A 12383-nucleotide genomic window follows, 5' to 3' on the forward strand; every position below is an offset into this window, starting at 1 on the left:
GGTCGGTGGCTACACAGCCCCATACACAGCAAGCTGTGATGCGCTGTGTGTTCTGACACCTTTCTATCATAGCCAGCATGAACTTTTTCAGCAGTATGTGCTACAGTAGCTCTTCGATGGGATTGGAACAGACAGGCTAGCGTTCACTGAACCTTGGGTGCCCATGATCCTGTCACCGGTTTATCGGTTGTCTTTCCTTGGACCACTTTTGGTAGGTACTAACCACTACATACCGGGAACACCCCACAAGACCCTAACCCTAGCCATCACAATTTGGCCCTTGTAAAAGTCGCTCAGATCCTTACACTTGAATCAATGTTATTCACGTCACTTGTCAGTGGTTTTAATGCTGTGGCTGATCGGTGTACGTTAATAGAGAAATTGTAGTCCAGTTGACATTTGTCCATGAGCTGCATTTACACCACCAGCTAAACAAAAATGACCTATATTATTTAAAAGTGTTGATTTAATTTATCCAACAAACAAGGTCGTGCTAAGATTTAAGGTTAATGATGATCCATTTTTTTTTTGTGCATTTAGATATGAGATCAGTTCAGATTTCTGAGATAACTAAGGTGCTTACGGTCTATTCAAGAGGTCATTCTCATTATACTGTATTCTCAAGAATATTTGCCTTTTTCCTGACAAAGCGTCAACAATCATGGAGTCAAGCAATGTCAATGAGATTGTGCCTGGCTGGAGTAGAGTAGTTACTGTTCAAAATCCTTCAAAAGCTGGACCTTTGTTCTTTATTTAACTCCCCCATTTACAGCTTAATGTCCTTAACAAAATGAAGTTTTGACTCCGTGGCATTAATATGTTGTTGGTCTTCAGGAAAAAATTCCTCACAGACATTTAAATTTCACCCTTTCATGCATATAAACCACAATTATTAATATTATTTTTAATTAATATTTAAGATGTTAATATTCTTGAGTTAATACATTTACAATTTACAAGTTTTTCTTTCAATCTTACAACCCCAATTCCGAAAAAGTTGGGACAGTATGGAAAATGCTAATAAAAACAAAGAGGAGTGATGTGTAAATGTACTTTGACTTGTAAAGAAAGGGTACATTTATTTTGAAATTGATGCATGCAACACCTTCTAAAAAAGTTGGGACAGAGGTAATTTAGGACTAATAGCGATGTGACAAGTTGAAATAAGAAGGTGTTGTGAAACAGGTGAGGCAATCATCTAATCATAGTATATAAGGAGCCTCCTTCAAGGATAGGTCGAGGCTCGCCAATCTGCCAACAGATGCGTCAGCGAATAATCCAACACTTTGAGAACAACATTCCCCAAAGACAAATCGGTAGGATTTTGGACATTTCACCTTCTACAGTGCACAATATAATTAAAAGATTCAAGGAATCCAGTCAAATCTCCAGGCGTTTAAAGCCTAAGGCTAGAGAAATGCATAATGGATGAATGGGGGAAAATTCTGCTTGCTAAACTTAACCAGTTGGTGTCTTCAGCTCCCAAACACTTAATAAGTATTGTTAAAAGAATAGGTGATGTTACACAGTGGTAAACCGTCAACTGTCCTAACCTTTTTGGATTGTGTTGCAGTCATCAGATTTGAAATGAGTGTATATTTTCAAAAATAAATTAAATTCATAAACTAAAACATATATTGTACAGTTAAGCTTGCAGAATATTGTGTGCGTGTGTGTGAAAGCACCAAACAAAGATATATATATATATATATATCTTATATATATATATATGGTCAGATAAACAGCTATCTAATTTGTAAGATAACATTGATTGCTAAGTGGTATCTACCTAGTTTATATCTGCCTTGACACACTGTATGTATGCTAGCATTCACTCTGGGTTGTAGCCAAACAGGCAGGATTCAGTCAGAGTGTCTAGGTGCCAAAACCTGACCTAGCAAGCTAAGAAACTATTTAGTACACTAGTATGTGGTTTGTGATGCAGCTGTGGAGAGACTGGAGCACACACTTTGTAACAAATGTAACACTGATATACAATCAGAGAGTTGTGACTCACTTTGCGGCTGGATGGCCTGCACAGCCCAGATCCAGGTGGGGCTCAACTATTTGCTGGATGTGTAATAGGCAGCCAGATTCTGAGCCTGTAACGCACACACACACACACACACACACACACACACACACACACACACACACACACACACACACACACACACACACACAGAGCCGTTAACCCACTTTATTTTATCTTGTTTCTCTCAGATCAGAATCACAGGTGGCAGTTATATATGTTATCCAGCTATTGTAACTTTGGGTAGCTAGAGGGGTTGCTAAAAGTTTTTGCAGCCAGGGACCCCTTAAACTGCAATATTGAATAATTGTGATAATTGAGTAATTGTGACCACAATGTAGCAGGGAGGTGGTAAAGGTTGGTAGATGTTGGTTCTGTATGGTAACATTGCACGCTTCCCATCATCTGCATTTTGTGATGGGCAAGGCAAACCTGGTATTCCTCTTTGCACTGAGCCACACTCATGTCACCGTCCTCACATCTACTCCTTCCTCAAGGTTCTTCACGTACAGGTTCAGACCCTACAGCACAGAATACAGAGTCAGCAACCCTTCTCTCTCTCTCTCTTTCTTTCTCTGTATGTTTACCTGCTCAAACTTGTGATTGAGTTTGGTCTCTCTCTCTGCTTTAGTCTGCTCTCAGCCCACGTACACCTGCTTAACGTTCAGCTCCTTTCCATTCATCTCAGCCACAGCCTACACACACACACACACACACACACACACACACACACACACACACACACACACACACACACACACACACACACACACACACACACACACACCATAACCCAGATGTTTTCTGCTGTGAGGAAACTTTCCACAAGGTTGTACACTAGTACACTTGGCTGCAGTGTACACTCACCCTCTGCACATCCTTGTGCCTCTCAAATCTTACTGTTCTCATCTGTCATGACACAGTCAATTGGTGCAGGACCTGGAGCACACACACACACACACACACACACACACACACACACACACACACAGCAGCAATTTTAATGATCAGTTTGAACTATTGAATACGTTCTAACAAGATTTAGAAAATAATATTAACAAAAATTAGCCAGGGCACTTGTAATATGATATAGGCAAGGTATACACTTGCTGCCTAATATATCCCATCCCTTGCCAAGCGCCATTGTAACAAGATAATCGGTGTTGTTCACGTCACCTGTCAGTGGTTTTAATGTTATGGCTGATTGGTGTGAGTGTGTGTGTGTGTGTGTATATATATATATATATATATATATATATATATATATATATATATATATATATATATATATATATATATATATATATATATTATAGTAGTCGTTCTAAGATTTGTAAATGTGAATCATGATGCACAGATGTGGACCTTTATTAGCTCATTTGTTCTTCAATTTGTAACAGATGCATTTCTGAAGCACAGCTACAGATACACCCGGGTTATTCAAAGATTCTATGATGTAAGCATATGTTTTCTGATATGACACTACAAGTCTCATATCAGCACCAGATGTGATCTAGTTCACTGTGGTAGTCCGCTTCTGAGTGTTTCATTTATTAGAGTTAAGGATTTGTTTATTTAAATCAGCCTCTGTTGTACCCTTTTAGCATAGGCTTCCAGCACCTCCTCTGTCACAAGTGTGTAGGATATTTTATGAGGCTCAGCATTATTTGACTCCAGCACCTAAGGACTGGACATGCTGGGGATTCAGGATAAGATTGTCATGTCTTTGGTTATACATAATTCTTCAATTATAGATCTTCAGATCAAGCCAGCTGATTGAGTTCTTATATGAATAAAAACTTAGATAAAGAGTTTACATAACTTCTGGTTGATGAGGTTCGAAAGAGGTTCAGTTTTCTACCTGATTTTAGCCAGATTACACTTCCATAATTTTCTACATGATACCATTATAGTCAGCAAATCAGTTAAAATTGGTACTTCTTTCCATGGATTTTGGATAAATGTAGCTGCTGAATGTTTTCCTGTACATTTTTTTTTTTTTTTTTTTTAATTCACTATTGCAATAGCCTGGGTGTGAATTGCCTGTGGGATTTCCCTGCCTCTACTTTTGATATCCCTCCCTCTGGTCATTCAGTTTTATTGCCAGTGGGTATAGGCCTGATAATATATTGTCTAAGTAATAAGACTAGCTAACGGTATTTCAAAAAGATGGTTTTAATAGCCATGGAGGCACACTGTAGATTATAAACATTAACAATTACTGGCTTAGTAATATTGAGGTGAAACGGCATTTAAAATGGCATTTCAACTTCATTCACAAATGCAATATTAACAGGAAAAGCTCAGAAAAGGAAGTGAGAAAAGTAGGCATAACATTACTACATGGATAATGAAAACAAACAGTCACCAACCACAGTCACAAGTCTGATGAAGGCCCGAGCTAATGTCTTATTCCAGTTGCATATTCAGCTGTCCAGCCCATGCCTGGCCGGAGGCTGGGTTGACAGAGTGCTTAATGAAATGGAAAGATGGATGCGAATGACTAGTTGTGATTGAGGATTGATCAGTACAATGTCAGATGTTCTAGGTTACTCTAGGTTGGTCCTTTAAACAAATAGCACTGTGGCAACATCCATCCGTCCATCCATTTTCTGTGCTGATTATCCTACACAGGGTCACACGGAGCCTGGAATCTATCCCGTGAGACTCGGGACACAAGGTGTGGGGACACCCTGGACAGGGTGCCAACCCATCACAGGATACCATTGCACACACACTCCCACACCCATTGGACAATTTGGAAATGGCAATCAGCCTACAATGCATGTCTTTTGACTGGGTGACCAAAGCAGAATACCCAGAAGAAACCCTCGAAGCACAGGTGGGAATCAAGCCCCAACCTTGGAGATATGAAGCAAATGTTCTTGGCAATATCTATACAGAATATTAGGGTGTGTTTCATGTAAATTAGATGTGTATGAGATTTATATTGGGGTGACATGTGATTAAGGGATTAGTGAGGAGAAGCTTACATATGCGTAGCTGAATCTGATTCTTGAATTCTTGAAATCGCTGCTTGTTTTGATGTCATGTGGAAATTTCAAGAAGCAGATGCAGGTTTGCTTGTGCATCATACCAAATGTACACTTGTTGCTATGAAAATTTAGACAAATAAGAGCCACTGTGTCCATTACGTGCTATGTTTGATTGAGTTTCATGGATTCATGTGGAAGATTTTATTTTAAAGTGTCATGCTAATAAGGAGAGAGGAAAGATGTGAATACTAAAGTTTGATTCTGTACTGTACAGATGTGTATGGGGAAGATGTGCATGTCTGGAGCTCAGTCTTCAGTAGGGAGTCTTCAGAGAAGAGTTAAAATGTAACAAACAATGTTAAAACTACATGATGCTGCCAAATTGTTGCTGTACATGCTTGCGCCCTGTCTAGTTCTCAGTTTGTTGTTCATGCTCTATACTAACACAGGCTTCATTCCTTGGTGTCAGAGCAGAATTATTAGGTATTTAACAGTTGTCACACTTTATGTGGCATTAAACTGTAGCATGAGTGGTTACCAGAGTTGGCATGAATGTCCTCTCAGGTCATGTTGTTAACACCTGCATTGCTGTTTTCTTTGTTCTACACTATGTTCTTGTGGAATGATGGATGTGTGAGAGAATGTATTGCTTCTAACCAGTTTTCTGTGCTCAACTGTAATTCATCTTAAATGGCCCTCTTAAAGTGCTTGTGTAAATAAAGCATGTTACTGGTCTGGTCTGTGGCTGGGGTTGTAACTGTAAAACTAGAAAAGCAGTAGGTGACTGACATGCCAGAGTTTGTGGTTGACCAACTATTTACTGCTTTATGCTTAGAAAAAAAAGAATTCCTCCAGAGTGACAAACCAAAGAACCTACAGGGAATCTAGATTTATCTATAAATGTATGAGAAAGATGAAGGTATGTAGAGAGGTGGATCTCAGTCTGAAGTAGAATAATTTTAAAAGAGTGTATCGTTATGTAAGTAATGCTTGCTAAACTGGAGTCTCAAGTAGGGGGTGTTCCTGTCTTGCACCCAGTATTCCCAGGATAAGCACCGGATCCACCTTAACCCTGACCAGGATAAAGCACTTACTGATGATGAATGAATTAATGAATAATACTTGTTAAATTAGATAGTTGCATCCAAATGAAGCAGAAAAGGTCTGCAATTTTGAGTATACTATATATGTACACTATATATCCACTATATGGACACCTGACCATCACACCCATATGTGGTTCTTCACCATACGGTTTGAAGCACACAATTGTCTAGAATATCTTTGTATGCTGTAGCATTAAGACTTCCCTTCACTGGGACTAAGAGGTGCAAACATGTTTCATCATGACAATGACCATGTGCACAAAGCAAGGTCCATGAAGACATAGTGTGCCAAGGTTGTGATCTATTGTGGGGAAGAACTCGTGTCCTGCACAGAGCCCTGACCTCAACCCCACTGAACACCTCTGGGATGAACTGGAACACAGACTGCACCCCAGACCTCCTCATACAACATCAGTGCCTGATCTCACTAATGCTCTTGTGGCTGAATGAACACAAATCTCGACAGCCACACTCCAAAATTTAGTGGAAAGCCTTGCCAGAAGAATGGAGGTTATTAAAATTGCAAAGAGGAGGACTAAATCTGCAATGGGATGTTCAACAAGCACATATGAGTGTGATGGTCAGGTGCTACAAATATTTGACCATATACCGTACATACTCGTAAACATGATTATCCATTGCCTAGCCAACACACTGAGACGTGTCACGACTCATGTTTCCATGTTGCACTCACCAGCTTTCTACTTTTACAATATTTTAATATGTTTTCCATAAATATTGTTTTTGCAGGAAAGTGAAATCTGAAATTGGTGGAAGGCACTTTTAAAGATGTTAATATTAAGGTTGCTGTCAATGCTGATGCTCTTTACATGCATACATTCCACAGAAAAGGAGGATATTCGAGCGGGTATGCATTAACTCTGTCTATTTTCCAATATTAACAGAATAATGTGTATTTGTAAATAAAATATGTTTCTAATGTTAAGTGTGAATATATAGGTGGTTATGAGTCTTTTATCATGTGTTTATAGCCCCCCTTTCAATTTTAGACTCATGTTCATTAGGAATCTTAAAAGATCTGAAAAGACTCAGTGCCATTTACCCACTGCCCTTCTAAATATACTAGTCACGGTGAAGAAAACTCATCCTCCTCAAATCTGATGTTGTGTAGGTTGCAGTACAGCTGCGAATGATCTTGTGTACATCATTGATGGGTCCTGGAGTGTGGGCTACAAGGACTTTGATACTGCCAAGCGCTGGCTTGTCAACATCACCAGTGGCTTTGATGTAGGCCCCCATTACTCCCAGGTGGCTGTAGTGCAGTTCAGTGACACTCCTCGGCTAGAGATTCCGCTTGGCGCTCATCAAACTGTCCAAGAGCTCATTGAAGCTATCCAGGCCATCCGTTACATGGGAGGAAACACACAGACAGGGCGTGCCATCAAGTTTGCAGTTGATCACGTGTTTGCTTCCTCAAAGCGCAGTGATACCAGTAGGAATCGCATTGCCATAGTGGTGACTGATGGGAAATCTCAGGATGATGTGGTGGATGCTAGTATAGAGGCTCGAGCACAGGGAATCACTGTATTTGCAGTGGGAGTGGGCTCAGAGATCACCACCTCAGAGCTGATTGCCATCGCTAACACACCATCCAGCTACTACGTGCTGTATGCACAGGACTACACCACCATCGATCGCATACGAGACTCAATGGAACAAAAGCTTTGTGAAGGTGAGGCCTGGTAATGACAGAAAACTAGTGAAATGTTATATGAGGCTTGCATAGAAAGTGTGAGGGTGTGTTCAGGTCTTTTATCTTAAATTCAGGTCAGAAAACCTTTACTAATATTTGGTGAAGTTCTCTTCACAATTCAGCATATGTCAGTAAACTATCTTTGTAACAGCTCAGAGAGAAACTGTTGAACAGTAGAAAACACAAAAACTGAGGACCATAAAATTCAACCAGTCACACCATATATAACTCTATTTGCCAGTTGCCTTTCAATTCAGAATGCTAACACTTCCACTAGGATTCAGAGATTCTAGCCTGGGCAGTATAGGGCATGGCTTTGGGAACACTGAAAGGGGGAACTTTGTTTATATTTTAAGCTTTAAAATCACTACCTTCAATACATTTCCTCCAAAATCCCCAAATATATCTTTAAGGTGTCTTAATGCTTTAGAGCACACTCTTAGAAAATTGGGTTCCTTAAGGATTCTCAGCTTCCTGTAGTGGTTGTACTTGAAACCCTATTTGAAATCGAAACCCTACATTTTCAACTTCTACATAAAACCTTAAAGGGTTCCCAGTGATGAACAAATTACAACCCTTTTCTCTTTGCTATGCATTTTTTAATTCCAAGACTGCTCTGGGATGAATATAAAAAATTAAACTTACTGGAAGCTCCATGTAGAAGGGACGTTTTAATTGTCTTTCTGAATATACCTCGTATACCACAGCAATTTGGCAGTACTAACACTTTTTATGTATTAAACATGACACATTATAGTTATGTTTAATGTGGTGGAACAAACACCACATTAAAGACCACATGTGGTGGAACAAAAAATGTTCCTGTTATCATTTATGTTACGGTATAATAGCTATAAACAGTGGTTCCCTTCCAGCCTCATTGCTTCTCTCTAGAAGTTAATAAGACCAAAAAAATGCAGCTTGTCATGTTACAGTGAAACTGAAAAGTCTCCATCCTCAAGATATCTAAAAGCCTCAAGGAGCAGCTTAACCTTTGACTGCTTCTTCTTCCATAAATTCTGAATAAACATCTCCTTATACAGTATCTCCTTACCTTATATAAGTTGTTACCATAATTGCAGCTGAATTACTGAATTACTCTGCTGTTATTAAAAAAAAATAGAAGTTACCATCTTCTGACCTATCAGATTCAGGAATTCAATAGTTCTGTGCTATAAGAGATAATGGTTTGATCATTAGGTACCAAGAAGGCATGCAGAGGATGGCTGTCATAAGGACGATTATAAAACACATTTCCCTATGGTGTTCTGCAGAATCTGTTTGTCCCACACGTATCCCTGTGGCCTCTCGAGATGAGAAGGGCTTTGAGCTGATACTCGGGATGAAAATTCATCAGAAAGCCAAGAAGATACAGGGCTCTTTGCTGTCAGAAACAGCCTACTTCCTGGATAAAGGGGTGGACATTACTGAGGACACAAAGTAAGAGGGTGTAGCTATACTGTAATAGTGCCATGTCTTGCCTGATAGGTCTCTTCTGTCAATATCTATTCAGTGATCTAGTCACTTGGGAAGGTGATGACTTACACAGGTGTCAAATCAGGTGAATTAATCAGGTGAATAATTATCTTATCAAACCATTTATGCAACATTGTCGGATGGCTGATTTCACATGGAAAGGAGCAGTAAAGTATACAGTTGTGCATCCTAAATCTTCTAATTTGTGACTATGTATGTGGGGGAAATAAGTATTGGATGCATCAACCTTTTTTTCAGTAAATATATATCTATTCACATGAAATTTTCGGCAGACATCTGTATTAACCCAAGAAATCTGGAAATATAACAATTCACAGCATTAAAGTCCATAAATAAAGTTGTGTAATAAAGTAGAATGACACAGGAAAAAAGTGTTGAACATGCTAAGAAAAAGCAGTTCTCCAAGGTAAGGCAAGGAACCAGCTGAAATCTGTAAGTAAGTATACCTGTGCAAATTAATACCTATCTGTGCAAATTAATATCAGAGGGGTTAGTAAATTGATAGTCTATAAAAAGACTTTTTGTTACCAAGTTGTTACCAAGGTGTCACACAAGAAACATCTATGATGGGTAAAAGCAAAGAGCTCTCCCAAGACCTTCAGAACTTTATTGTTGCAAAACATATTGATGGAAGCAGATACAGAAGTATTTCAAAACTTCAGAATCTTCCAGTAAGCACTATTGGGGCCATTATCCACAAGTGGAAGCAACATCACTCCATCATCAACCCAAAGCTTGTTTACAGTTTGCTACAACTTATTTGGACAAGCCCATGAAATACTGGGAGAGTGTAGTCTGCTCAGCCGAGAGCAAATTTGAATTTTTGGCTGTCATACTACACACCATGTTTGGAGAAGAAATGGCACTGCTCATCTCCCTCAAAACACTATACCAACAGTGAAGTTTGGAGGTGGAAGCATCATGGTGTGGGTCTGTTTTTCATCGCATGGGACTGGCAGACTTCAGATAATTGAAGGAACGATGAATGGAGCCCTTTACCAGGAGATTCTAGAGAGGAATCTGCTGCCATCCACCAGGATGATGAAGATGAGACGTGGGTGGACCTTCCAGCAGGACAACGATCCAAAGCATACAGAAAAGGAAACTCTCCATTGGTTTCAGAGAAAGAAAATCAAGGCATGAGAATGGCCAAGTCAATCACCTGACTTGAATCCAATTGAACAAGATTTAAAGACAACATGTTTAGAAGAATGGGCCAAAATCACACCTGATTACTGCGGCCGATTAATTTCTTCATACAGGAAGTGTCTTGAAGCTGTCATTGCAAACAAAGGCTTCTCCGCTAAGTATTAAATAAATTTCAGTTATACTTTTTTTCCCTGTGTCATTCCACTTTATTACACATAACTTTATTTATGGACTTTAATGTTGTGAATTCTATATATTTCCAGATTTATTGAGTTAATACTGATGTCTGGTGAAAATTTCATGTGAAGAGCCTGATTATAAATATATTTACTGAAAAAAATGTTGATGCGTCCAATATTTATTTCGCCCATTGAATATACTGTATGCTGTATATCTTTATTATGCATGTTCTTCTCACATATATGTATATAGCAAAGTACATTACATATAAATACATGTAAATATGTACACTACCAGTCAAAAAAAACTACATTTACAATTTTTTTTTTTACAATCGCTATGACCCATTTCTCAGTACTTCGGTCACTTTTTTAAAACTCTTCACACAGTTCTCCTAACCAACTTTCAACTTGACACAGCAGTTAATTTCAGACCCAATATGCACTAAAACAACTAAAACACTTCATACATTTCATTCCTAAAATGTCCCCTTTTGTATAGATGAATTTGAAAGACTAACACCTTGGTAGGTGTTCAGCTACAATGGGGAGCAGCTGTGATTGGGCTAGTAGTTTTGATAGTACTTCATTTTTTATTTATTTATTTTTTTTTAGTTTTGGAATATATTTCAATACAGTATTACTGTACAAATGTAGCAAATTGGTGTTTTATTCAGTTTTGTGTTAGGTTTTGAAGTAAAGTTTAACAGTTTTGAAAAGAGTATGTAAATATGTGCCAGTTGGCCTGTAGGTGAATAGAGTTTTGCTGATGGTTGTGTTTAAGTGGGAAAAGAATTCATGTCATTTGAATGATGTAGTCATTAAATGCATTTTGTGCCAAAGCAATGAAATATTATCTACAGTTTAGCCCACATAGACTGCTGTTGTGCTCACTGTGTCAAGAGTTTTGAAAACGTGATGTAGGTATTGAGAAAAGGGTCCTAGTGATTGTAAAAAAAAACAAACAAACAAACAAAAAAACTGTTCAGTAGTATCTAGTTTACATTGTCTTAAATACATTTTGATAAAGGCATATGGTAGAAATTCGACAGACAAACAGTATAGTAATAGTAACAAATAGTAATGTTAATGCCATATACTGATTTATTTTTTAATTGAAATGCAATTTTAATGACTAGTTTTGCTTAAATAAAAGTTTCCTCAAACAAGCAAGCTTTCATTTACAACTTGGTAGCGAAGCCAAGACATTCTTGGCCATTTTGGTAAATTTATCCTGGGTGGGTCCCTTATGAAACTGGTTGAGAAGATGCCAAGTGTGTAAAGCTTAATCAGGAAAACAGAAAATCTTCAGTAACTGATTACACCCATTCAATGTAGGTGCAAGGTGACATAATCACCCTGGTTGGGATACCAATCCATTGCAGGGCACCATTCACACACTCATTCAAATCTAGGGGCAATTTAGAGTAGCAGTCCACCTACCTGCATATTTTTGGACAGTGAGAGGAACCTGGAGGAAACCCATGTGGACATGCTGGAGCTCAAGCTCAAGCTTGAAGCCTGGATCCTGGACATGTGAGACAGAAATGCTATGCACTGCACCACCATCTGTTAAGAAATCAAACATAAAATTAGCTTTGATCCACCATATTATTCTAAAATAGTAAAAATTAATAAAATCTTTCAGTGAACAGGGGTCTCCAATCTTTTGACTGGTAGTGTACATATACAATCGCTTGTAGATAAAAT

The 12383-nt window shown here is 38.6% G+C and overlaps 1 protein-coding gene across 1 annotated transcript in view; it reads left to right on the forward strand.

Annotated features, from left to right (window-relative positions):
- The window catches only part of si:dkey-225n22.4 (collagen alpha-1(XXI) chain), a 58881-nt gene that overhangs the window by 3314 nt on the left and 43184 nt on the right, over window positions 1-12383 (forward strand). Inside the window, exons 2-4 of the mRNA XM_017485809.3 lie at window positions 6885-7002; window positions 7267-7827; window positions 9123-9288. Coding sequence (XP_017341298.1) covers window positions 6924-7002; window positions 7267-7827; window positions 9123-9288 — 806 coding nt within the window. The 5' untranslated portion in view covers window positions 6885-6923. The remainder of the gene's footprint in view (window positions 1-6884; window positions 7003-7266; window positions 7828-9122; window positions 9289-12383) is intronic.

Source organism: Ictalurus punctatus, chromosome 1, assembly GCF_001660625.3.
Source record: "Ictalurus punctatus breed USDA103 chromosome 1, Coco_2.0, whole genome shotgun sequence".
Lineage (NCBI taxonomy): Eukaryota > Metazoa > Chordata > Actinopteri > Siluriformes > Ictaluridae > Ictalurus > Ictalurus punctatus.